This window comes from Artemia franciscana, chromosome 10 (assembly GCF_032884065.1).
Source record: "Artemia franciscana chromosome 10, ASM3288406v1, whole genome shotgun sequence".
Taxonomy (NCBI): Eukaryota; Metazoa; Arthropoda; class Branchiopoda; order Anostraca; family Artemiidae; genus Artemia; species Artemia franciscana.
Genome location: NC_088872.1, coordinates 38,541,254 through 38,566,231, shown reverse-complemented (window position 1 = coordinate 38,566,231; position 24,978 = coordinate 38,541,254). Strand labels below are relative to the sequence as shown.

At 35.3% G+C, this 24,978-nt stretch overlaps 1 protein-coding gene and 1 non-coding gene across 2 annotated transcripts; both read right to left on the bottom strand.

The window, feature by feature from the left end:
* Positions 1-51: 51 nt before the first annotated feature.
* Positions 52-16,651, bottom strand: LOC136032501 (kalirin-like). Its single transcript, XM_065712809.1, has 3 exons — positions 16,562-16,651; positions 8,156-8,357; positions 52-841 (listed from the first exon to the last, which is right to left on the bottom strand). Exons 1-3 carry the CDS (start codon positions 16,566-16,568, stop codon positions 625-627), a joined length of 426 nt encoding a protein of 141 aa, XP_065568881.1. The 5' UTR covers positions 16,569-16,651; the 3' UTR covers positions 52-624.
* LOC136032520 (small nucleolar RNA U3) lies at positions 6,109-6,319 on the bottom strand. Its single transcript, XR_010618733.1, has one exon. It is a non-coding gene; the product is annotated as a small nucleolar RNA U3 (small nucleolar RNA).
* Positions 16,652-24,978: the final 8,327 nt, after the last annotated feature.

Sequence of the window (24,978 nt, the reverse complement as noted above, 5' to 3'; positions counted from 1 at the left end):
TTAAAGAATTCACAGAATTTAAATTTATACAATATATAAATCGATTAATTTAACCAAAATAAACTATTTGTAGATGAAATGGTTATTTGAAATGGTAAAATAAAATATAAAGTAACCAGAGATTTGGCTTCGCAAATTTTGCTTGAAGTTGGATAGAGTTGGATAGAAGTTGGATAAAGTTTAGATAAAGTTGTATAAGGACATTTAAGTTCGATAAAACAGTATAAATACTCAGATAAGTTCAGATAAAGAGTTAAATTTAAGCTTTGCGGGTTTTAATGGGTCTTTGCCCTCAATCATGCATTGCACTTCCGGCCGAAAGTAGTGAATCAGGAGACCAGTAATGAACTGCGCGGACTATTTGCGGGAAAGGCATGGGTGGGAACAGTTCACGTTCTATCTATACTGGAGAAAAGAGGTGACAAGATAGTTCATTCATCTCAAAGTTACAAAAAAAGATCTTGTGATGCAAGAGGCTGGGTCATCCAAAGCGCAAAACAAAAGTCTCTTTTTTTGTAGTTGATGTTATAATGGACTCAAACTTAAAGCAGATTTTTTTTACTAGTAGAAATCAAACCTTAATTTTTAAGCAACTCTTTATAAATATACAATTTTACATGAACATTAATAAACTAAAAGTGAACTTACTTCAAAGGTGTACTTATGTGACGCCAAACTTGTCCGTTGCTTTTGCCAAAAATTCCCTGGTTTTATTATGTAAGCACAATGAATAAGTGCTGCACAGTGCTCTTGCAAAGCCTTTAGAATGATTTTTACCTGAGGCCAAGTCGATCCTCTGGTGTCCACAATGACACTGAATCTCAATTCTCGAATTTCCTCACTGAAAGTTCGAAAAACTAATGTTTAGATTGCTCTAATACCACACATAATACATGAATCCCTCATCAAACAGTTTGTGGTAACGAACTGTAGTAAGGAGCTCAATAGTAACCAAAACTCTAAAAAACGGAATTTTGATACCACTAACTACATCAAAACAATCGCATTTTAATGCTGATTTCAATATAAAAGTTTCATCGAGTGTAGTCTTACTCATCAAAAGTTACGAGCCTGAGAAAATTTGCCTTATTTTAGAAAATAGGGGGAAGCATCCCCTAAAGTCATAGAATCTTAACGAAAATCACACCATACGATTCAACGTATCAGAGAACCCTACTGTAGAAGTTTCAAGCTCCTACCTACAGAAATGTGGAATTTTGTATTTTTTGCAAGAAGGCAGATCACGGATGCGTGTTTATTAGTTCGTTTGTTTTTTTTTTTTTTTCCCAGTGGTGATTGTATCAACCCAGTGGTCCTAGAATGTTGCGAGAGGTTTCGTTCTAACGGAAATGAAAAGTTCTAGTGCCCTTTTTAAGTGACCAAAAAAATTGGAGGGCACCTAGGCCCCCTCCTACAATAATTATTTTCTCAAAGTCACCGCATCAAAATTCCGAGATAGCCATTTTATTCACCATAGTCGAAAAGCTTATAACTATTTCTTTGGGAACGACTTGCTCCCCCACAGTCCCCGTGGGAGGGGCTACAAGTTACAAACTTTGACCAGTGCTTACATATAGTAATGGTTATTTGGAAGTGTAGAGACGTTTTCAGGGGGATTTTTTGGTTGGGGGGAGGGGTTGAGAAGAGGAGGATATGCGGGGGGAACTTTTCATGGAGTAATTTGTCATGGGGGGGAGAAAATTTCCATAAAGGGAGCGCAGGATTTTCTAGCATTATTAAAAAAAACAATGAAAATTTAAATATAATAAGTTTTTTCAACTGAAAGTAAGGAGCAGCATTAAAACTTAAAACAAACCCAAATTATTACGCATATGAGGAGTTCACCTCCTCATAATACCTCGCTCTTTACGCTAAAAGTATTTTTAGTAATTTCAACTATTTATTCTACGGCCTTTGTGATTCAGAGGTCATTCTTAAGAAATTTCGACAAAATTTAACCTTTAGTGTACAGAGCGAGGTACTGACGAGGGGGTGAACCCCCTCATATATGTAATAAAAACATGCGAATACAGAAGTTTGTTACGTAAGCTAATTTGTAAGTTACGTATATCATTTTACTAATAAAAACGTTCGTAAAAAATTAACAGTTCTAGTTGCCATTTTAAGTAACCAAAAAATTGGAGGGCAACTAGGCCTCCTCTCCCGCTCCTTTTTTCTCAAACTCATTCGATCAAAAACATGAGGAAGCCATTTAGCCAAAAAAATTAATATGCAAATTTCGTTTTTAATTATTCATATGCGGAGAGCCAAAATCAAAACATGCATTAATTCAAAAACGTTCAGAAATTAAATAAGAAAAAATCAAGTTTTTTTAATTGAAAGTAAGGAGCGACATTAAAACTTAAAACGAACAGAAATTACTTCGTCAATAAAAGGGGCTGCTCCCTCCTCAACTCCCCGCTCTTTACGCTAAAGTTTTTTACTGTTTTAAAAAGTAGAGTTGAGAGAAAGAGTCAAACTTTAGAGTAAAGAGCGGGGCGTTGAGGAGGGAGCAGCGCCTTTCATTGACGAAGTAATTTCTGTTCGTTTTAAGTTTTAATGTCGCTTCTTACTTTCAGTTAAAAAAAAAAATAATTTTTTCTTATTTAATCACTCTAGAGGCGACCAAGAATCCATCCTTTTTGTGGGTAACCAATTTTCTTTTTCCTTTTCTTCGCATAGGTGTCTCTTGGACGAAAGTGTTACGAATATAAGCTTGAAAACAGTCACAAATGTTTTTTGCCGGTTATCAGGCCCCATTTTTGGAATGCCGGTTCCTCCAATCTAAAATTCTCTTGTACATCACGGTTCCCTTGGCCTGGCGGATTATCGATGTAAGTTTCAAACCGATCAGAGTAAAAGATTTTTCACCCTATTTTCAGATCCCTCTGCGCCCTTTCCCTCCTTCTCATGTATACGAGGTCCTTTTGATCTCGGGAACGATCCCTGAAAGTTTCAACCTTATCGTAAAAAATATTTTGGCCCATTTTTGCTAATCAGTGTCTTTTTCCACTTTTTTTCAATTTTGTTCTTTCAGAGAATGAGGGCCCACACCCCAAACTTTAAATACTTTTGATATATTATACTTTCCTTGGCACCCTGTGGTCTCGGATCTATGGTCCAGGGACTTGTAGACATAACCTTCTAACTTATTTGAAGCAAAAAGTTTTTCGACCCATTTCCAAGTCATCTATCACCCTTCCACCAAAAAGTGTAAAACAGGCGGTTGGTTAATCCGGGCCCCTTGTCCCTGGGATTGCGTGGATTATATTATGACCAAAGGCATATCCTGTAGTGCTTAGCGGAAATATTTTAAATTTATGGCTTATAGTGGTCGAAATTTAAGAAGAACGCTTTCAAGAACATGTCTAGTGAGAGATATTTACAATGGAACACTCATTAAAAATAGTAATTTTCATTCAGATTTTCAGAATTGAGCGCGGTAGTCTGTTTTTTACCTTTTTTTTCAAGGGGTGGCCGTATTGAACCGGTGATTAAAGATTTTCAGAAAAGAACACATTTACGCAAAAACCAAATGTGTAGTGGTATTTTTAAGTAGCGAAAGCGATTTGCTCACTTTAAGTTTTAACTTCGCTCTTTACTTCCATGAGAAAAGCTTTTTCTAATAAATCGAGAGCAAAATGTCTACCTCATAATCTATATTTAATGCTACTAAGGGATAAGGGGAGGTCCCAGAAGAAAACGGGCACGAGAGAATGTTGAGTTGCCCTCCAATCGTTTTTGGCCCTTAAAAGGGCTCCAGAAATCTCGATATCCGACCTAACGAGCTCCTTCCGAGTTTCTAGAACCACACCTTCCATACGAATTAGTTAGATAATCCATGGGAAGTGCATCACTACTGAAATGATTTCTCAATGCTTTTTGCGGAAATGTTTAAAATTTATTATTACCATTCACAAAGAAAAAATTGAGACTAACTTGGATATTTCAATGAAGAGGTCAGTGATTACGGGGTTGTTAAGAGATTGAAATTTTCCATTGATTCAAAAACATTCTGTTTCAATTGAAACACGAAAAGAAATTGCTTGGGACATGATTTACGTCAATGAAAGTTGTCAAAAGCCATAAAAAAACATTGTCTAAAGATTTGTTTTTACGGTTTATCCGAACCACAAATTGACTATCGCTTGCGGTTTATACCTGAGTTTTTTCAATTAACCTGAAAATTGATATTTTAAGGTATGAAATAATATGTGTAACAACGGCAATCAACAGCTTCTCGTGCTACAACCGCTTGTCAACTTTTAATAACAATTAAAAATGAATGCCATTTGCACTAAGCTTAAGGATAAGAAAGAATAAAACAATTTAAAAACATAGACGCTGGCAGGGAACAATTTCCCCCTACCACAGGAAAAAGGAAGACAATAAACGACGCACTTCAAGACCTAGGCCACTGTGTTTTGTCAAATTAATAGTACCCATAATTTAACATTCCCTTATAGCGTTCGTCCGTTGCAATTTTCTTTTTAATTTCCTGATGTAATGAAATAATATTTTAAGGTTAAAGTCCGCTCATCTAAAGACTGGAAAAAGAAACTGTCGTTTAATAAACCTACTCTAGACGGAAATGGAAATGCTAGAGAAACAATGGTCGAAAATGTCAACAAAATGATCGATAATTTCATTGTTCTTAGTCTTTCGTTAATTCTTTCTTATTACTATACAGTATATACTGTACACAACAGAAAAAAAAACAAAAAAGGATAAAAAAAACTGACTCTGTGACAAAATAGGAACTGCATTTAACGAAGAAATCATAGCAATAGATGTTCACATTACATACACTCAACTAAACACGATGCACTGGCAAAGGGTACCAAAGAAAGTTCACTGCTTTTCTATTGTTTTTTTTTCATTAATGAAGCTATAGCTTCCGATGGTTGCTATATTGCTCTTTATGTGCTATATGGTTGCTATATATGGCTTCCGACGGTATAGCTACCTCAGGGTTGCTTATTCTAATTCTTGGAACTATTCTTAAATTTCGAGCCCTTGGAGGGAGTTGAACCAGCTATCAAGCAAACCGAAAGGAGCACAAGCAAATTTTTCTATTTTCTCATTTACAAAAAAATCTTCCAAAAGGGACAACATAAAAATGTGGGGAAGGGCGAATGAATTGAAAACAGATCCAAGCAAATAAATTATTAGCTGAAGATAAATTTGGCAGTAGCAATGGATCATGTGCAGTAAAAATTCTACAATAATTTTTTTTGCAGGAGCTGACATTTGTGAGTTAGACCGGTTGTAAGACCCAGGTAAGTGATACTTTGTGCTGAGAGAACCAGAGAGGAATCGAGTTTCACATCAAGGTTCACACCAGTAATACCTCACCGCGCTAACTTTGAAATGCTCAACTTCAAGTATTGGTCTTGTAGACTTATAAAAACTGCAGAACTTCGCTCTATAGTCCAATTGACTTTAAGGATATCATCGATACATAAAACGAGAGAGACATTGATTCCATTAGAAATACCAGAAGAAAGGCAATGTTCTTATGGCCGAACTATATAATTGTTAAGCAGATAAGGAGAAGAAACAGCTCCTTAACGGTTTTCTTTTTAAACAGAGATTTTTCTATCTCGGGGTACCAGTTCCTTAAATTACAGAAGAGAGATCTTCAGACAGATTTGAAAGCTAGAATACACGTCACAGAAGGTCTTAAAGATGCACATGAATTTAAACCCTTTTTAGCAGCAAGAAGAAACATTGCCGCACGAATAAGGGAGTCAATGACCCAGCTGACATCAAATTCTCCAAGATATAGGGGGTTATTCAACAAAAATTGCTTGTAATGATTATCAACGAAAAGATTGGAATTTAAAAAGCTGAAAATCGTTAGAATTGAATATTTAGTGCCTTATTAAGATTCCTAATCTTTATTGAATTTATAACTTGTTGAGAAACAAAAATAATGAATTTACAAACCCAAAGTAAAATTTCAATGTCTTTACCGAATAACCTGTAAAATCATCATATTTAGTGACGATTCATTAACGGTGGCAACCCTAATTAACCTATAGTGAATATAAGCCATGTCTTATAACCATGACAATCAGAAATATCACCAGTATTAACACTTCCGCAATCACTCGGATTACATCTAACTCATCCCAGCTCGCTATAACAGCAACCAGGAATAGTACTCAATAACCAAGTTCCAACATAGGCCAGAACCGGTCCATCTCCCGCTCAGCAATAGACGTTTCCGCTCATCATTTTGTTTAGTGGAATTGTCGGATTAAAAGCGAAACGTAAGCAAACATCCAACAGAAATGATCCAGTGAAATATGATCTTAAATGTTTTATTTCGCGTCTTGTCTTTACCTAGAAACGGACAAAAACGATTGTTTCTCTTTTATTAATACACTGTAACTATTCCAAAAGCAATACGAGACAACAAAAATTCCTATAATACTCTTCTATTGTTCCAAAGTATTAATTACAGGCTAAAAATATTTGTACATACATTTACTTTAAATGGCAACATAGCCAAATTCAATATGGTATTCAAGAAATTTCAATCTGCAACTGAAATCCATGCCATTTTGATTGATAAAACCTATTTACGTTGAGAATTACGTTTTTTCCTACTGTAAAGTATATGAATCTTGATAATTTCAACAATTTGTTGGACTTCGAACACGGATCACAATTTCAACAAAAAAATAGGATTTTTTTACTTGTATAAATTCCAGCATAAGTTTTGTTGGAATTCATTTTTTTACAGTGTAGAAACGCGGGCTTTAATGAGCTCATTGGTTACAGCAGACAGTACCTCAAGACCCCAGAATCTGCAAAGGAAGCCAAACGAATGAGATGGATCAGAAGGCTTACTCTTAAGCTAATACCAGTTGATTTAAGCAGCTTACACAGTGCAATTGACACGGTAATAGGCTGGAACGATGTGCGCTGAATAGCGATAGTTCCCTTTTTGAGAATTGGTGCATTATCTCTATTACAGAATTACGAAGGAATAATACTCACGATTGGAATCATCTGTATGAGCAATGTTAAATGCTTAACGAGAGCTCTCTCTCTCTCTCTGTGTGCCCTTTTCTGTCTCTACATGTCACTCTTTCATTATTTTTGTTTTTCTTTCTCTCTCTCTCCTTCCTTATATTTCTCTCTATCTTTTTGAAGATTGTCACTTAAAGATGGGCGACCAGCAAGGTCTTGTTGTATTGGTTAACAAAAACACATGTTCCCTTGATCGTAGACACAATGATTTTAACCTTTTTCAAGACCTTTTTCATCTGGTCGATAGCTACGAATGATCCGACCTTTGAAGATTGTCTCTAGAACGTCTTTCCAATAGTCTAACAGGTATAAGTATCAAGTTTTTTCAAGTCTTTAGGTGAGACATCAATCCAAGACAGAAATAAAATTGGTTGGGAATCCAGAAAGTGGTCCCAAAATTCAACCCAACACTGTTTCTGTCATATTGGCTTGGGAGATTTTAGAGATCGTTTCCTGTGCCAGAGGGTCTCAAATTTGTCCGTGTGTACGTGTGGTGGAGGGGGGGGGGGGAGATCGGACCAAAAACTTTTTGTCTTTTGTCGGTTTGAAATTAACATTTACAATTTCTTGGACCAAAGAATCTAAGTACCAACAAATTTGAGTTTGAAAATGGATCAACAGACTTTTTTTATTCATATCAGCTTGGAAATTATATTTAAAGCTCATTAGCCAATAAAATTCCAGCCCACTAAAGAAAAAATTATGAATAAATGACAAAGAACTTTTTTCCCTTTTAAAGGGAAATTCTTACCTAACTGGCAAAGAATGCAAAATACTAAATTTAAGATTGGAAGCCAAATAATCTTGAGTTTCCAAACGGGAATATTTTTAGTCTCTGTATACTAGTGTTTAGAAATACGGTGTAGTATTTGTGGTGTTTATGCGTAGTTTATGCTTAAGCGTTTTATGCGATGAGTTAATGCGTATTCAGTTTTTTTTTTCAAGTCAGGGGTCATTTGATCTTCCATCTAGTTTTTCAGGGTTCAAAAAAAAATCTAGATTACTATTGACAATCATTCAAATTATGGCAGAAAGCTAAAAAACAATTGCACTTTAATTTAGGTTTTAAAAAAGATAGAATACAGGAGGGATAAAGAATATTGTCTAGACTAACCTTGGGATCGAGGTCAGATACTGTAGAAGTCTTCTATAATCATCCGGTCTGGCAGTTTCCCTTTTAGGAGATGCTGGAAAAGTCAATATTGCACCACCCCTTTTGTCTCTTCCGCCAGACAAAATTGCTAATTTGTCATCAAGAAGGGGCAAAACATCAGAGGCCCGTGGTCCTCCTGCTCCAGGTACATGTTTGCCCACAACTACAAATAAATATTTACAGTTAATAATGAGGATATGCTACCTATTTAAGGAGGAGAAAATAATAATTGATCGAAGTATTTTAGAAAATGATTACAGGCTTGATTACAAACAATTTGGTAATATCTGTCTGTGATAAATAATACCATGTAACCCAAACACTGTAATACAAAAATAATCCAAGCACAAAAGAAATGTTGTAGAAAATTAATTACAGACAGTAGTAGTATCCGCTGTGTGAATACTGACAATGTCATCCCCCCAAATACCTAATGCTTTCTTAATTACGGGGAAGCCATAGGCCAATACCAACCCCCCAAAATAACCGTTGCCTTCTGGATTAATGGAAGTCATAGGACAATGCCATCCCCCTATTCTTATGAAATAGCTTATTAATTCTGATAGTTCTAGTTTGAAAGAAAATGTCAATTGACAGGAATTATTGATAGAAAGTTTGTCAGTATAGCTAATATTGATTGTGTCTTGATATTTGGATGTGTTTTAAAAAAAAGGATAAAGATCCTCCAGAGCCATTGCTGGCGCATAGGGCGTCGAATTGACGTTTCAGTTGCTGGGTGTCTTACAGGAACAAGTAGCAAGCTTGTCGCCCAACCTTGCTGCGGCGGGGATCGAACCATGTGTTTTAAGCGATGAATAAAAATTTTAAGAAATAGACATCCACCATCGGAAGTGTAATTTACATAAGTATTCAACTAACTGGTGGTATGCAACATTGATATTCATTAACACACAAGGTTGGTATGAACGACCAATAATGCCATTTTGTGACACTGGGGTTAGTCTCATGTTTGCTCAAAGTGAAATTGCTGCTATGTGTGATTTTATGGGTTTTAAAGTTATATTTGTGAAGGGGGATGTCACCACAGAAAAGTTAGTGATGAAGCAGTGTGAAGAAGATATCCCTGTTTTAAATTTGAAAGATTCTAGGTGTCCTAAGAGTCCTATGTGTAAATACATAATCCTGTGAATGAAGTCAGATTTTTTTCAGAATGGATGAGTAAATTGATGGTAAGGTATAAATTAGATATTCCAAAAATTTAGTGAAGAGGAAGAATGACCCTATTAGCTGGGATCCTAGTCGATGGATGGGTAGTAGTGATGGTGGATAATTGGATTAGAAATGTATTCTATCGATTTTGTTTTTTTCTGGATGTATTGGTACTATGAATATAAGCCTACTAAATTTATTTAGCAGTTATGGAGAGCGGTTCTTTATTTGATAATTTTGTGTGTGATACTGCATCGAATAAGTCAATTGAAACACGTGAATATTACAATATGAATGAAAAAGTATCATTGACTTCAGAAAAAGATACAATAGGAGTGAAGTCACATTGTATTGTAGGAAATGTGACCCTGATCTTTCGTTACAAGATCAATACAAAGTGAACCTAAATGAATACCACCACTACTTGTTGTCGGTAATGATGACGATGAGCTTCTACATCCAGAAGAAGAAATCTAAAGAAAATCTATTCAAGAACACAAAAGTGACTTTATTTGTGAACACATTTTATTAACAAACAAATATACAAAAATTGTTAGAGCACTTTATTCTTTTGGCATTGAAATCCATATTATAAAGGTCCGAAAGTGCATTTTCCACAATGAAACCATTCAGGTGAGGGTTGTCCAGGTAAATGCTGAGAAACTCCTTGTAAGGACAGCCACAACATTGAAAAACAAAATACAATAGTGCATAAAAGCCGCACCTTTTGGTCAACAAATCGCGCGCTCTCTTCCGGTTTTGAATAACAGATTTTCCCTTGCAATCAATAAAGGTCTTGGTAAGGTTTTTATGTCACTTGGTATTAACCAAGTGACATATAGCAATCACCAATTCTGTCGGTCCTGGTTTTGCTACTTTAGGCACTTCCAGGTAAGCTAGGACGATGAAATTTGGTGGGCGTATCAGGGACGGGGCCAGCTTAAATTAAAAATAGTCACTTTCCCAATTTGACCATCTGGGGGGAGTGGGGGGCCGGTTAATTCGGAAAAAATTGAAGTATTTTTAACTTACGAACTGTTGATCAGATCTTAATGAAATTTGATGTTTGGAAGGATATCGTGTCTCAGAGCTGTTATTTTAAATCCCGACCGGATCTGGTGACATTGGGGGGGGGGGTATATTGGAGGGGGAAACCTAAAATCTTGGAAAATACTTAGAGTGGAGGGATCGGGATGAAACTTGGTGGAAGAAATAAGCACAAGTCCTAGATACATGATTGACATAACCGGAACGGATCTGCTCTCTTTGGGGTGGTTGGGGGGCGGGGGGGGGGGGGTAATTCTGAAAAATTAAAAAAATGAGGTATTTTTAACTTACGAACGGGTGATCGAATCTCAATGAAATGTAATATTTAGAAGGATAAGGTGTCTTAGAGCTCTTATTTTAAATCCCGACCAGATCTGGTGACATTGGGGGGGGGGGAGTTGGAGGGGGAAACCTAAAACTTGGAAAAAACTTAGAGTGGAGGGATCGGGATGAAACTTGGTGGGAAAAATAAGCACAAGTCCTAGATACATGATTGACATAACCGGAACGGATCCGCTCTCTTTGGGGTAGTTGGGAGAGGGGTTAATTCTGAAAAATTAGAAAAAATGAGGTATTTTTAACTTATGAACGGGCGATCGGATCTCAATGAAATTTGATATTTAGAAAGATATCGTGTCTCAAAGCTCTTATTTTAAATCCTGACCGGATCTGGTGACATTGGGGGAAGTTTGGGCTGGGGGAACCTAAAATCATGGAAAACACTTAGATTGGAGGGATCGGGATGAAACTTGGTGGGAAAAATAAGAGCAGAAGTCTTACATACGTGATTTACATAATTGGAACGGATGCGCTCTATGGGGGGGGGGTCTAATTCTGAAAAATAAGAAAAAATGACGTATTTTAACTTACGAAGGAGTGATCGGATCTTCATGAAACTTCATATTTAGAAGGACCTCGTAACTTAGATCTCTTATTTTAAATCTCAACCGGATCAAGCGTAATTGGGGGAGGGGGGGGGCAGTTGGAGGAACCGGAAATCTTAGAAAATACTTAAAGCGGTGAGATCAGGATAAAAATGGATGGGAAGAACAGAAACCTGTCTAAGATACATGACTGACATAACCGGACCGGATCTGCTCTCTTTGGTGGAATTGGGGGGGGGGGTAATTTTGAAAATTGAGGTATTTGTAACTTACGAAAGGGTGACCAGATCTTAATGAAAGTTGATATTTAGAAGGATTTTGTGCTTTAAAGTTCTAATTTTAAATTCCTACCAGATCCTGTGACATTGGGGGGAGTTGGAGGGGGAAACCGGAATTCTTGGAAAACGTGAAAATTGGGGTATTTTTATCTTACGAATAGATGATTGGATCTTAATGAAATTTGATTTTTAGAAGGAATTCATGTCTCAGAGCTCTTATTTCGAATCCCAACCAGATCTCTTGACATTGGAGGGAGTTGGAGGGGGAAATCTTGGAAAAACACTTGGAGTGGAGGAATCGGGATGAAGCTTGGTGGATAGAATAAACAAATGTCCTTGATATGTGATTGACAGAATCGTACTGGATTCGCTCTCTTTGGGGGAGTTGGGGGAGGGGTTCAGTGATTTGGCGAGTTTGGTGCTTCTGGACGTGCTAGGACGATTAAAATTGGTAGGCGTGTCAGGGAGCTGCACAATTTGACTTGATAAAGTCGTTTTCCCAGATTCGACCATCTGGGGCTAAAGGGAGAGGAAAAATTAGAAAAAATTAGGTATTTATAACTTACGAGTGGGTGATCGGATCTTAATGAATTTTGATATATAGAAGGGAATCGTGACTCAGAGCTCTTATTTTAAATCCTGACCGGCGTTAAGCCTCTTATTTTCCTTTTTAAATCAATCTATTGATTCATAGAATTTTGTTAGAGCTCATACCATATGATCTCTTGGCTCTTAGCTCTTCTCGCCTCGTCACAAGTGTCATATGAGCTCTTAGCTCTTGTTGTAATGACAAATCCCATAAGCAGAAACATTTGCAAATTTTTTCTCTTTTCTAAGACATTAGAAAGGCTTTTTTTCGTAACGACATTCACGTAAGTTTTTTTTTTCTTAATGACAACTCACGTAAGACGAAACATTAGCCAATTTTTTCCCTTTTCCAAAAAGAATGGATAGTTTTTTTTTCTTAGTGACATTATGTAAGGTTTTTGTAATGACATTTCACGTAAAATGAAACATTAGCCAAAATTTTCTCTTTTCCATGACAATGAAAGGTTTTTTTCTTAACAACATCCACGTGGTGTTTTTTGTAATGACGATTCACGTAAAACGAAACATTAGCTGATTTTTCAATGACCCAGTCATGTTTGTCTTGAACATTTTGGTATATTCGTGAAGGGAAACTTGAGGGGTCATTAGATGTTTTTCAAAAACTTAAACCATTTTCAATGAAAAGTTTAAAGCCATATTAAAATTTAAGATGAGCAGTAAAAGGGTGAAAATAAATTCTTAATCGCATTTCTCTTGTTGGCAAGAAGTCAGAGTCAGACTCCAATCCTCAGGATTTCAATCCAGGTCCTTTTTATACTACATTATGTTCTTTAAAGTTCTGGATACGTTTAATCATTATTGACTTAAGGTAATTCAATGGTTTCCAAGAAACTATCAACTTGGTGGAGGTGCTAAAAGACTTGAAAGCCATATCAAATAAAAGTAAAGCCAAGATAAATCTATCCTTGTATGGTATACCAGATAAATAAACTAAAGTGACAAGAGCTATGTACAAGAATAACACTGCAGCAGTCAAGGTAGGAAATGTGGTTAGCAGCTGGTTCCATATTAAATCAGGAGTTCAGCAGTGTTGTGTTCTATCCTCTTTATATGGATCCTTTTTTTTGGACTTCATCTTAAGGAACACAGGAAAGGCAATCACCTTAACCTTAGCAAAATCAAATGGGGAGGAAAAGCTCTCCTGGACTTACATTATACTGATGATTTAAGCATGCTAGATGAAAGTGTGAGCAAAATGAATGACCTTTTAAAGGTTTTGCAAGTTCATGATGCTAGAATAGGTTTGAAAATTAATGTTAAGAAGACTAAGTCCTAAGGCTAGGAACAAGTGAAGATGAAAAGGTGATGTTGGGTAACAAAAAGATTGATCAGGTGGACAGCTTTACTTAATTTGGTCATATTACTAGTAAAGACAGCAGAAGCAGTGAAAATGTTAAAAGTAGAATAGCCAAGGCTCAAGGTGTTTTTCACAGTTAAAAAAAGCATTTGGAAGAATAGGAAGATAAGTCTACAAACCAAGATTAGGATATTGGAAGCTACAGTGATGGCAGTGGTCAAATATGGGTCTGAAGCATGTGTGCTCCAAAAAGCAGATGAAGCCTTGCTAGATGTTTTCCAGAGAAATTGCCTATGGTTGAGATGGCTAGGGCACACTCTGCAGATGAAGGATGACAGATTGCTGAAGATTGTGCTATACAGCCAACCATCTAGGGTTAAACAGAAAGCAGATTGTCTGTTGTTAGGTGGGAGGATGACATAAAGACAGATTTGCCCTCAGGCAGCTTGGTAATGCAGTGAGTTGTTAGTAGTAGTAGTTTAGCTACAACAGAAATCATAAGTATGCCACTGACCTTTGGTAACACTAATACACCTAGCTTTGTCAAGAACCAGTCAAATTGGACAAATATGTAGCCTAAATTATAAATATGTCATGTGTTTTTCAACTTGATTTTGTAAGTGTTGATTCAATTTATGGGTACAAAGATTAAAACAAGGGCGATGCATGGCAAAACACATGAGAAATCTTTGGCTGTTAACTACATATAATTAGAAATATATAATTGAGGGAGAGAAGTAAAGTATAGTGGAAATATATTAAAATGTATTAGCTCCAATTTTTGCACACTTTAAAGTAAGAAGTCTTTTATTAGCAGGTTTCCTTCTCAATAGGCCTAACTATAGGTTTATACAAAATTCTGAAAAGTACTTTTAAAAATACTAAAATGCTTACTGAAATTATTTCTAAAAGCATATCACTTTACCCCTATCCCAGTGGTCAAAAGTATATCCTGGATTGTGTATACACAATGAATTTTTCTTATATGACTCTTTTCTTTACACTAATTTAATAGCAAAATAAGCAATATCAGCTGTATCAAGCAATGGGAAAATTTATAGAGAATACACAATTGTGGCAGTAAATTTGTATCTTATAATATGGTTTACCTAGGGTGAAAGTGAATATATATGCCTAACTTGATATCCTTTTGGTAAAATTCTAGTTAATTGACTTTTGCCTACATGACAGGGCCCTGAAATTTGCCTACATGACAGGTGAATGATGACCAATTGAAATTTTGACAAAACAACATTTTACTGTAATTTTCAGTTACTAGTTGCTTTTTCTCTGCCTTTAGTTCTGAAAATGCAATTCCTGTTATTTGAGTAGAATTTTGAGACATGTCAGTGTTTTTTTTTTCAAAATTCAGGAAATGTATTTGTATATCTTTAAAACCTTATAAAATGGAATTGAACAAAGTTATGAAGCTGAAAACAATTTTGTTGCACTTCACTTAAGCAGAAGATCTATTTTGCAAGGTTTCACTTTTATAACACACATATTTTTAAAGGTCATCAAAGGTCAGGGCCCTCTAGAGGGAGAAAGAGTGGAGGCAGTTGCTTCAAAATACCTTCCCAGGACATACTTTAGTCTGTAGATTCATTCCTGAAAGTTTCATTTTCCTAACCTAAACCCTTTCTGAGATAGCAAGAAGTCAATTAACTAGAATTTTACCATCTTTTCTTATGCTGATTCACAAGTGAACCATTTCTTCTGTGGCAAATTACATTTTGAGTCTTTAATGGTGTCCCAAAAGGTAAACAATTCATAGTAGGCTAACAAGAAGTTTAAAACTTATTTAAAAAAACTGCCTAGTGAGAAAAATTGCCATTTGTAGCTAATTCATGAATAGGAATTATTCTAGGGATTTAATCTTAATAGTAGTCTAATATGTTATTATGGAAACAAATTTTTAGATATTTTAAAAGAGCCTGAAAACCCCCAAAAAATGCATGTCAAACCAAAACTTACATCATTTTATAGGGTTCTTTACTCGTTTTAATTTATTTAAATTTGTTTTTGTAATAGCATTTTACTAGGCCTATGAAGACTAGCCTAATGAAAAAAAAAATTAATTATGGCAATCTTTTATCACAAATCAAATTTTCTTTGAAGCTCATTTTTAAACTTTTATTTACTATGGCCTGTTTTAAGCCCTTTTAGCCTATTAAGAGCTAAAATGCAATTTGCCTAAGATATAACAAAAAAAAGGCATCAACTGATGTATTTGCTTTTATCCTAGCTAAATTAGGTTGTAAACTACAAATTTATCATTTTAGCTAGAAATTTAAACATTAGAGAGGGGGGGAATGATTTTAAGTACATATTTAGGATTTTTAAATTTTAAAAGCAGTTTTATGAATTTTAAAGTGTTTCTTTTGGAAGAGGCAAACCACTAAAATAGAACCAGTCTAATTAGCCCATTGGTTAGCTTAACCTATGCTAAAAAAATTTTTATTAAACTTAATGAATATATTTATATATTCATTTTTTAAACATTCATTTTTTAAACCTTATAAAAAAGGATTGAGCAAAAGTACAGGCCTAAGGCTCAAAATAACCTACTTTCCTTTTGCCTTGTTTGAAGTTGTGTAGAAAATATATTCTTATGGCTTCACTTTTTAACACAAGGGTTGTAAGAGGTCATCAAAGGTCACTAACCTGTAGGCTAGCCAATTTCAAAATACCTTCCAAGAGTCATTGAGGCTATAGACTCATTTTTTTGGTATTTTATCTTCCTTGAATAAGCTGACTTTCCAAGATAGAGAAATATCCTTATCTAGAATTCCACCAAAAACAATAAACAGAGGCACTTAACTTTATGAAAGCTAATAGGCATAGCCTGTACCTAAATTGCCACAGAAGCTTAGCCTCACTTTATGAGCCTGATAAAGTGAACCAAAACTAAGCTATGGAAGAGCTAAAAAAAATATTCTAGATAAGAGAGAATTTTTACAATCTTTGAAAATAGATCTGTTCTCAGAATAAAACACACTTTATAATTGCTTGGCCTAGCCTAGTCTGACAGTCTACAAATGGCCAAGAAACTACAAGTTTACTTTTCAAAGATAGGTCTTACCTTTCATATCTACCAAAATATTATTCCAAAAATAACCTAAGATGGTTCATTGTTCCAATTTCTTAAAACTGAACAATCAGTTAGTATTTTTAAATAATAAAACAACTTAAAATGTAAACTTCTATACAGATAGGCCGTCTATTTTTGAAATGCGTTTTAACGGCACTTGATCATACAGTTCGTGGTAACGAACTGTAGTAAGGAGCGACCCGGATCAATGGTAAACCATACTCTAAAAATCGACATTTTGATGCTAAAAGATACATAAAAAGAATCAAATTTTTATGCTGATTTTAAATATATAAGTTTCATAAAATTTAGTCTTTGTCATCAAAAGTTACGAGCCTAAGAAAATTTACCTTATTTTGGAAAATAGGGGAAAACAACCCCTAAAAGTCATAGAATCTTTACAACAATCACACCATCGTATTCAGCGTATCAGAAAACCCTAAAGCCAAAATTTCAAGCTTCTATCTACGAAAATGTGGAATTCCATATTTTTTGCCACAAGATAGATCACGGGTGCGTGTTTATTTGTTTGTTTGTTGCTGTTTTTTTTGTTGTTTTTTTTCCAGGGGTTATCGTATCGACCAAGTGGTCCTAGAATGTCACAAGAGGGTTCATTCTAATGAAAATGAAACGTTCTAGTACCCCTTTTAAGTGATCAAACAAATTGGAGGGAACCTAGGTCCCCTCCCACGCTCATTTTTCCCAAAGCCAACGGATCAAAATTTTGAGATAGCCATTTTGTTCCGCATAGTCAAAAACCATAATAACTATGTCTTTGGGGATGACTTACTCCCCCACAGTCCATGGGGGAGGGGCTGCAAGTTATTAACTTTGACCAATGTTTACATACAGTAATGGTTATTGGGAAGTGTACAGACGTTTTCAGGGGGATTCTTTTGGTTTGGGGGGTTGTTTTGAGGGGAGGGGGCTATTTGGGAGGATATTTCCTTGGAGGAATATGTCCTGGGGGAAGGGAAACTCAATGAAAAGGGTGCAGGATTTTCAAGCATTACTATAAAAAAAAAACAATGAAAAAATAAACCTGAAAAAGTTTTTTCAATTGAAAGTAAGGAGTAGCACTAAAACTTAAAACGAACAAAGATCAGTAAGCATATGAGGGGTTCTAAAAACACTTTAGCATGAAGAGCGAGGTATTTAGGAGGAGATAAATACATTGCTCTTTATGCTAAAATATTTTTAGTAATTTCAACTACTTATTCTACGGTCTTTCTGATTCAGGGGTCATTCTTAAAGAATTGGAACAAAACTTGAGATTTAGTATAAAGAGCGAGGTATTAACGAGGAGACAAACCCCCTCATATACATAATAAAAATACAAGAATATAAAAGTTTGTTACTCAAGTTAATTCTTAAGTTACGTATATTTTTTACTAATAAAAATGTTCGTTAAAAATTAAGATTCTAGTTACCTTTTTAAGTAACCGAAAATTTGGAGGGCAACTATGCCTCCTTCCCCACCCCTTATTTCTCAAAATCGTCTGATAAAAATTCAGAGAAAGCCATTAAGCCAAAAAAAGAATTATTCTGCAAATTTCATTTTTAATAATTTATGTGCGGAGAGCCAAAATCAAACATGCAATAATTCAAAAACGTTCAGAAATTAAATAAAAAACTAGTTTTTTTGACTGAAAGTAAGGAGCGACATTAAAACTTAAAACGAACAGAAATTACTCCGTATATGAAATGGGTTTTCCCCTCCGCAATCCCTCGCTCTTTACGCTAAAGTTTGACGCTTTGCCACAATTCTAATTTTTAAAACAATTAAAAACTTTTGCGTAAAGAGCAAGGGCTTGCGAAAAGGAAAATCCATTTCATATAAGGAGTAATTTCTGTTCATTTTAAGTTTTAATGTCGCTCCTTACTTTCAGCTTAAAAAACTAGTTTTTTTATTTAATATTAATTAAGTGACATATAACGATCGCAACTTCTGTCGGTCGTTCTGTCGGTCTATCTGTCTGTCCCGGTTTTGCTAGTTTAGGCACTTCCAGATAAGCTACGACGATCAAATTTGGCAGGCGTATCAGGAACCAGACTAGATTAAATTAGAAACAGTCGTTTCCCCAATTTGATCATCTGGGGGGGAGTGGGGGGACGGTTAATTCGGGAAAACTTGAAAGAATGAAGCATTTTTAACTTAAGAACGGCTGATCGGATCTCGATGGAATTTGATTATTAGATAGATGTCGTGTCTCAGAGCTCGTATATTAAATCCCCTCGTAATTTAAAAGGGACACTGGTAGGGGCCACAGGCCTTAATTCAATGGCAACCTCGAACTGGTGTTTCTAAAACCCCATAGAAATATTTATTGTAAACAGAACAAGGCCATTAAATACAGTATTTGAAAATTCATACCGCAATATAGTGACATAAATCTACTCTTCCCTCCCAGCAAAAAAAAATAATAAAAAATACGAACCTATTTTACTCTTTTTTTCTTTCAACATAAATATATCATACCTACAAATATTTTTCTTATTATAAATCTGACATGGTGACGCAACATACTATTCTATAATATAAACAACAAAAAAACACTTTTAAAGTTCAACTGCAAGGAAGTCCTTGTTTTACTTTTTTGCCCCTGGAATATGTAGCCTAACAAGACCTACATTTTTTTTTTTTATTCCAACAAGCAGACATTAAGACCAGTTTACTTTGCGATGATTGTTCCCTATGTAGTCGACGATGAAACGGATATTAACCTTTATGCCTCACTGAGTGATAGGCCAAACAAAATATATATAAGGCTATTAAATTGTAAATTTCGTTGAATATTGAGTGGATTTTGCACTAAATCATAGGGAGTGGGGGGGAGGTGAAATAAACTTAAAAAACATTATATGTATCTAGGCAACCAAAAGGGTATATCCACGACATCTAAGAAATATCTAATGGTGATCACTTGAAACTTGCAGGATAGTTACTACTACTATTACAATCTAAATTCGTATTACTACAATGTAATTTACAATGTTGCAATTTACAATGTAAATTTGTAAATACTTAATAATTTCTGAACTCGTTATTTTGTAATTAAACTTGCATTAAATGTTTTCGACTCTGTCAACGTGATTTTGAAGATGTTTGAGCTATTTAGTCCACTGTGCAGGAACCAAAGGAAATAATTTTTTTTTTCAAATTGGCATGTCAACTTAGAAACATATTTTCTTTCCAACGTCTCTTGAAAAAAAAACTTAATAGTTTTTGGTGCATGTCTTTTTAATCCACACATTCGTTACTTCTTCTTTGTCTTATATTATATATTAATCTTTGTGGTTAACTATTTCTTCAAATGCGCTGTCAATGATTAGTATTCGCTCTTCTTGTAAATAATGTGTTGTCTTTGCAACATTTTGCAATTGCAGTGGGGTAGCAAGATTCATCCATGAAAATGCATTATATTTTGGGAGCCCCTAGTGGAAAACCCCACTGTTTTAAACATTCCAAAGACGGTCTTAATAATTATTATCTTCTTTGTCAAACTCATTTTTATATTTCAATGCTGAGGAATTTTGGCTATTTCTAAAGTTCAGTTTCAGTTTGGATCCCCAGAAACTTTGCAACTGTATGTTCTGACAGTGTTCTGTTTTTTCAAAGACTATTTATAATGCTTTAACTTCTTTGTTAAGAAGTTTTTGTTTCTATTTTCTTTCTTTGTTTCTGGAGATAAAAGGTTGGCTCTGAAAGAATAAAACAAAACTCGTGGTAACGGATAGTTAAAGAAATAGACTATCGTTTTGGGTGACATTACTTCAGCCAAAAACTCCCTTAGTGTTTCCAACTGTTTCAGAATACGTTCAACCACCGTCAGTAATGAGAAACACTCAGTTTTTCTGAAAACTTGCAAATTGGATATATATTTTTTTAATCTTGGAAACCACTGACTCCCTGTCAACTAAAAATACGTCCACAGATGTCAATGCTTTAATATATACGATGTGAGCAAAACTAGTTTATTAATTTCCAAGCCCCGAAATTGGTGCTATATACCTCCTGCGTTGATGTTGCCAAGACAAAATTGTGTTAAGCACATAGATGCAAGTATTAGCTTTGAAATAAGCCATTCCAAGGTTTCAGCAATGTTTTATGGCTTCTTTTTGCTGAAGAAATAAAAAAAATTAAAGCAAAGTGACAAATTGGGGTTCCAAACTTTTTCTTAGAAATATACAAAAAATTGTTTTCTTAGTTAAGTTTTTATGTTGAGATAAACATAAATAAAAATTGTTACCCCAATTTAGAATCTTAAATTATTTTTTCCATTAGGGTTTTTCGCTTTCGTGTGTTTTCAGAACGTGTTTTTAGTTTTCACACGTAAAGAGGACTAGGAAGGGAAATATAGAAAAATGGGGGCTATTAACCTCCAGATAAGGTTTTGAATCACGACAAATATAATGTTACCCTTTATCCTTCCTAGCCTTTCAAATTCAAAAATAGTACATAACAATGTGCTATTCGATGCCATATGCTACTTTATTTTGGTCTTATCAAGACAAATTTACAACTATCGCGTAGCTTAGATGAAGGGCTTTGAAATGAGTCATTGAAAATTTGCATATGCCATTAAGATGGGCTATTACTTCTGCTAGTCATCCCACAATTCACAAAGCCTAAAGGACTGGGAGTGGGAATATCCAAGAGGGTATTTTAAAGCTTATGCTTAGACTTTTCAACCACAAAAATAATGATTGCACCCTTTTGACGCTTCCCGGCTTTTCTACTTAAGGAATGGCATCAAAAGCACTATATTGCACTTTTAACCGACTTAGAGAGACAAACTTATTAAAACCAAGCACAAATAAAAATTATCTTTGAAATAACACTTGTTTTTAGAGGTGAAATTACTCCTTGTTTTTAGAGGCGGGGGACTGTAATTGTCCCGTAAATGGTTTTGACGATTATGTTTTCAATGATTTACTTTCACATCGATTCGACACAATTTTCAGGAGGTTTTCGGCTCTCATTTGGAATTCGCTTAAATTTGTTTTCAAGATTGAGCTGTATAAAGAATAATCGATATGATAGTTAATGATTCTGAGCTCTGAAGTTTGATGGTTTAATTTTTATTGACTATCATGTAATAAATGTGTGTCTCTTATTTCTAAAGTTAAATGATGTTAATATTTAATGAAAAAGATAATCAGGGCCTTCAAGAGTATATCCACTCTGCACCCTTGGCCCAAAATTTCACACCCCATCAGCATCAGATGAATCCGAGCATGGTTGTGAAAATTTTGAAGAAGGGAAGTCGGCCTATGCCTCTTAAGGTCATCATTATTATATCCTATTAGCTTAAGCTTCAAAAATTTTGGGGCAATCGATAAACAGTGAATGCCAGGCTACCACTCTACCAAAATCTCAATGATTAAAAATGGCGTCCGAGAGGCAAAGGCTCTTTTTGTGTTTCCAGACACAATAGTCACTTCACATAAGGTCCAAGATTTCAAACTTTCGGCAAGATATTTAGTAAGAAGAGAGGTTTTTCCTCGCTAAATAGACCATACAAATCTTTTTTCTACAAGATCATGTTTAGATACAGTCATATAGATTTCTTCGAATTTTTTTTTCTGGGGGAGAGGTCACAAAAAAACTTTAAAAACGCATCAAAAATGTGTTTATTTAATTTTGTTACGTTTTTACAAGCCGGAAAAAGACTTACGAGGGAAGGGGGTTCAAACCTCACACCCCCTGCATTAGGGTTTAGGGGTTTAACAACTCAATGATGAAAAATGGTGTCCAAGAGGCAAAGGCTCATTTTGTATCTTTTGTCACACTAATCACTTCAAATAAGGCGCAACATTTCAACCTTTTGGCAAGATATTTAGTAATAAGAGACGCTTTTCGTTGCTAAATAGACCATACAAAACTTTTTTTTCCGCAAGATTATGTTAAGATACTGTCATAAAGATTTCTTCGAAATTTTTTCGGGGGGAGGGGTTACAAAACAGCTTTAAAACGCATCAAAAATGTGTTTATATTAAATTCTATTACGTTTTTAAGAGTCGGACAAAGATATCTCGTGGAGGGGGGTTCAAACCTCATACCCCCTTGATTAGGGGTTAGGGGAGTAAAAACACAAGGATGGTAAATGGTGTCTAAGAGGCAAAGGATCCTTTTGTGTCTTCAGTCACACTAATGACTTCAAATAAAGCGTAATATTTCAACCTTTCGGCAAGATATTTAATAAGAAGAAAAGGATTTCGTTACTAAATACACCATACAAAACTTTTTTCTGCAAGATTATGTTAAGATACTGTCATATAGATTTCTTTTAGGAATCACTTGTAATAGAAACTGGTAGTTAATTGGCTCAGTGACCATGATCCTACTTAGCGGCTGAAAACCTAGATAATGAAAATAATAGCCACTTTTGAAACAAAAAAGGCACAATCTGTCCAATGTTCTTTCAAATAGATTGAGGTCGGAAGGAGATTTCAATTGGAGGGATCTTGGTCAATCCTTATACGATTCTGGCGTAAACGAAACACAACACAACATTGTGCTAAGAAATATGGACTGGGTGTGGGGATAGAGTATTAAAGACTCTCATATCTCACTTTGGTTTTTAAATCGTATCTGCTGAAAATTCTTGTGTGATTCAATTTCAAACAAACAACCTGCCTAACTTCTTACTATAAAGTTGGCGATGGAAGAAATGCCAAAACGCCATGGCCTAATTTGTCTCACCACTATTATAGATAAATATGATTGTTATGCCACATATCTACTGCTATCTACTGACAGAGGCAAAGCTATTGTTTCGAGTTTGGGGGTTGGTGTATAAGAAATAAGCAGACGAAATGGTCCAGTCTTCCGACAAATGCGGACACATAAGCCAAAATTAATACACAAAAGACGCCCAAAGCTCCAATACATTGACACGACGTGACGAAGCCTTGGAACTTCGAAGAGGGGGAGTCCCTTCTTTAGCTCTGCCCCTGCCTTCATCTTATAATCGCAACGAATCGAAATTTGACTCGATTTTTAGCAGTTTTCTCTTGCTTGTCGTTATTAAATGAAAAAAAAAACAAGAGTCTTTACCTGAATGTAAGGAGCGACATTAAAACTTAAAACGAACAGAAATTACTCCGTATATGAAAGGGGCTTTTCCTCCTTAACGCCTCGCTCTTTACGCTTAAGTTTGACTCTTTTTCTTAACTCTATTTTTTTTTTTAAAGTAAAAAACTTTAGCGTAAAGAGCGGGGAGTTGAGGAGGAAAAGCCCCGTTCATATACGGGGTAATTTCTGTTCGTTTTAAGTTTTAATGTCGCTCCTTATTTTCAGTTAAAAAATCTTGTTTTTTTTATTTAATTTCTGAACGTTTTTGAATTAATGCAAGTTTTCATTATGGCTCTTCGCACATAAGCAGTTAAAAAAAAATTGTATATTTACTTTTTTTGGCTAAATGGCTTTCTCATAGTTTTAATCGAAAGATTTTGAGTAAAAAAGGAGCGGGAGAGGAGGCCTAGTTGTCCTCCAATTTTCTATTACTCAAAAAGGCAACTAGAACTTTTCATTTCTTACGAACGTTTCATATGTAACTTACGAATTAACTTAAGTAACGAACTTCTATATTCGTATATTTTTATTACCTATGTGAGGGGGTTCACCCCCTCGTCAATACCTTGCTCTTTACACTAAAGATTAAATTCTGTCCCAATTCGTTAAGAAAGACCCCTGAATCACAAAGGCCGTAGTATAAATAGTTGAAATCACTAAAAATGCTTTAGCGTAAAGAGCGAGGTATTACGGGTAGGTGAACCCTTCATATGCGTAACAGTTTCTGTTCGTTTTAAGTTTTAATTCTGCTCCTTACTTTCAGTTGAAAAAACTTCTCATATTTATTTTTCCATTGTTTTTTTAATAATGCTAAAAAAAAACCTGCGCCCCCTTCATTGAAATTCTCTTTCCCCTAGACAAATTTCTCCAGAGAAAAATTCTCCCACACAAGCCCCCCTCAACTTCTCCCACCCCCAAACAAACAAAGAATCTTCCTGAAGACGTCTGTACACTTCCAAATAACCATTACTATATGTAAACACTAGTCAAAGTTTGTAACTTGCAGCTCCTCCCACGGGAACTGTGGGGGAGGAAGTCGTCCTCAAAGATATAGTGAATAGGTTTTTGAACTATGGTGAATAAAATGCCTATCTCAGAATTTTGATCCGATGACTTTGGGGAAAAAATGAGCGTGGGAGGGGGCCGAAGTGCCCTCCAATTTTTTGGTCACTTAAAAGGGCACTTGAACTTCTATTTCCCGTTAGAATTAGCCCTCTTGCAACATTCTAGGACCACTGATCGGTACGATCAACCCTGGAAAAAAAAAACACGCATCCGTGATCGGTCTTCCGGCAAAAAATACGAATATCCATATTTTTGTAGATAGAAG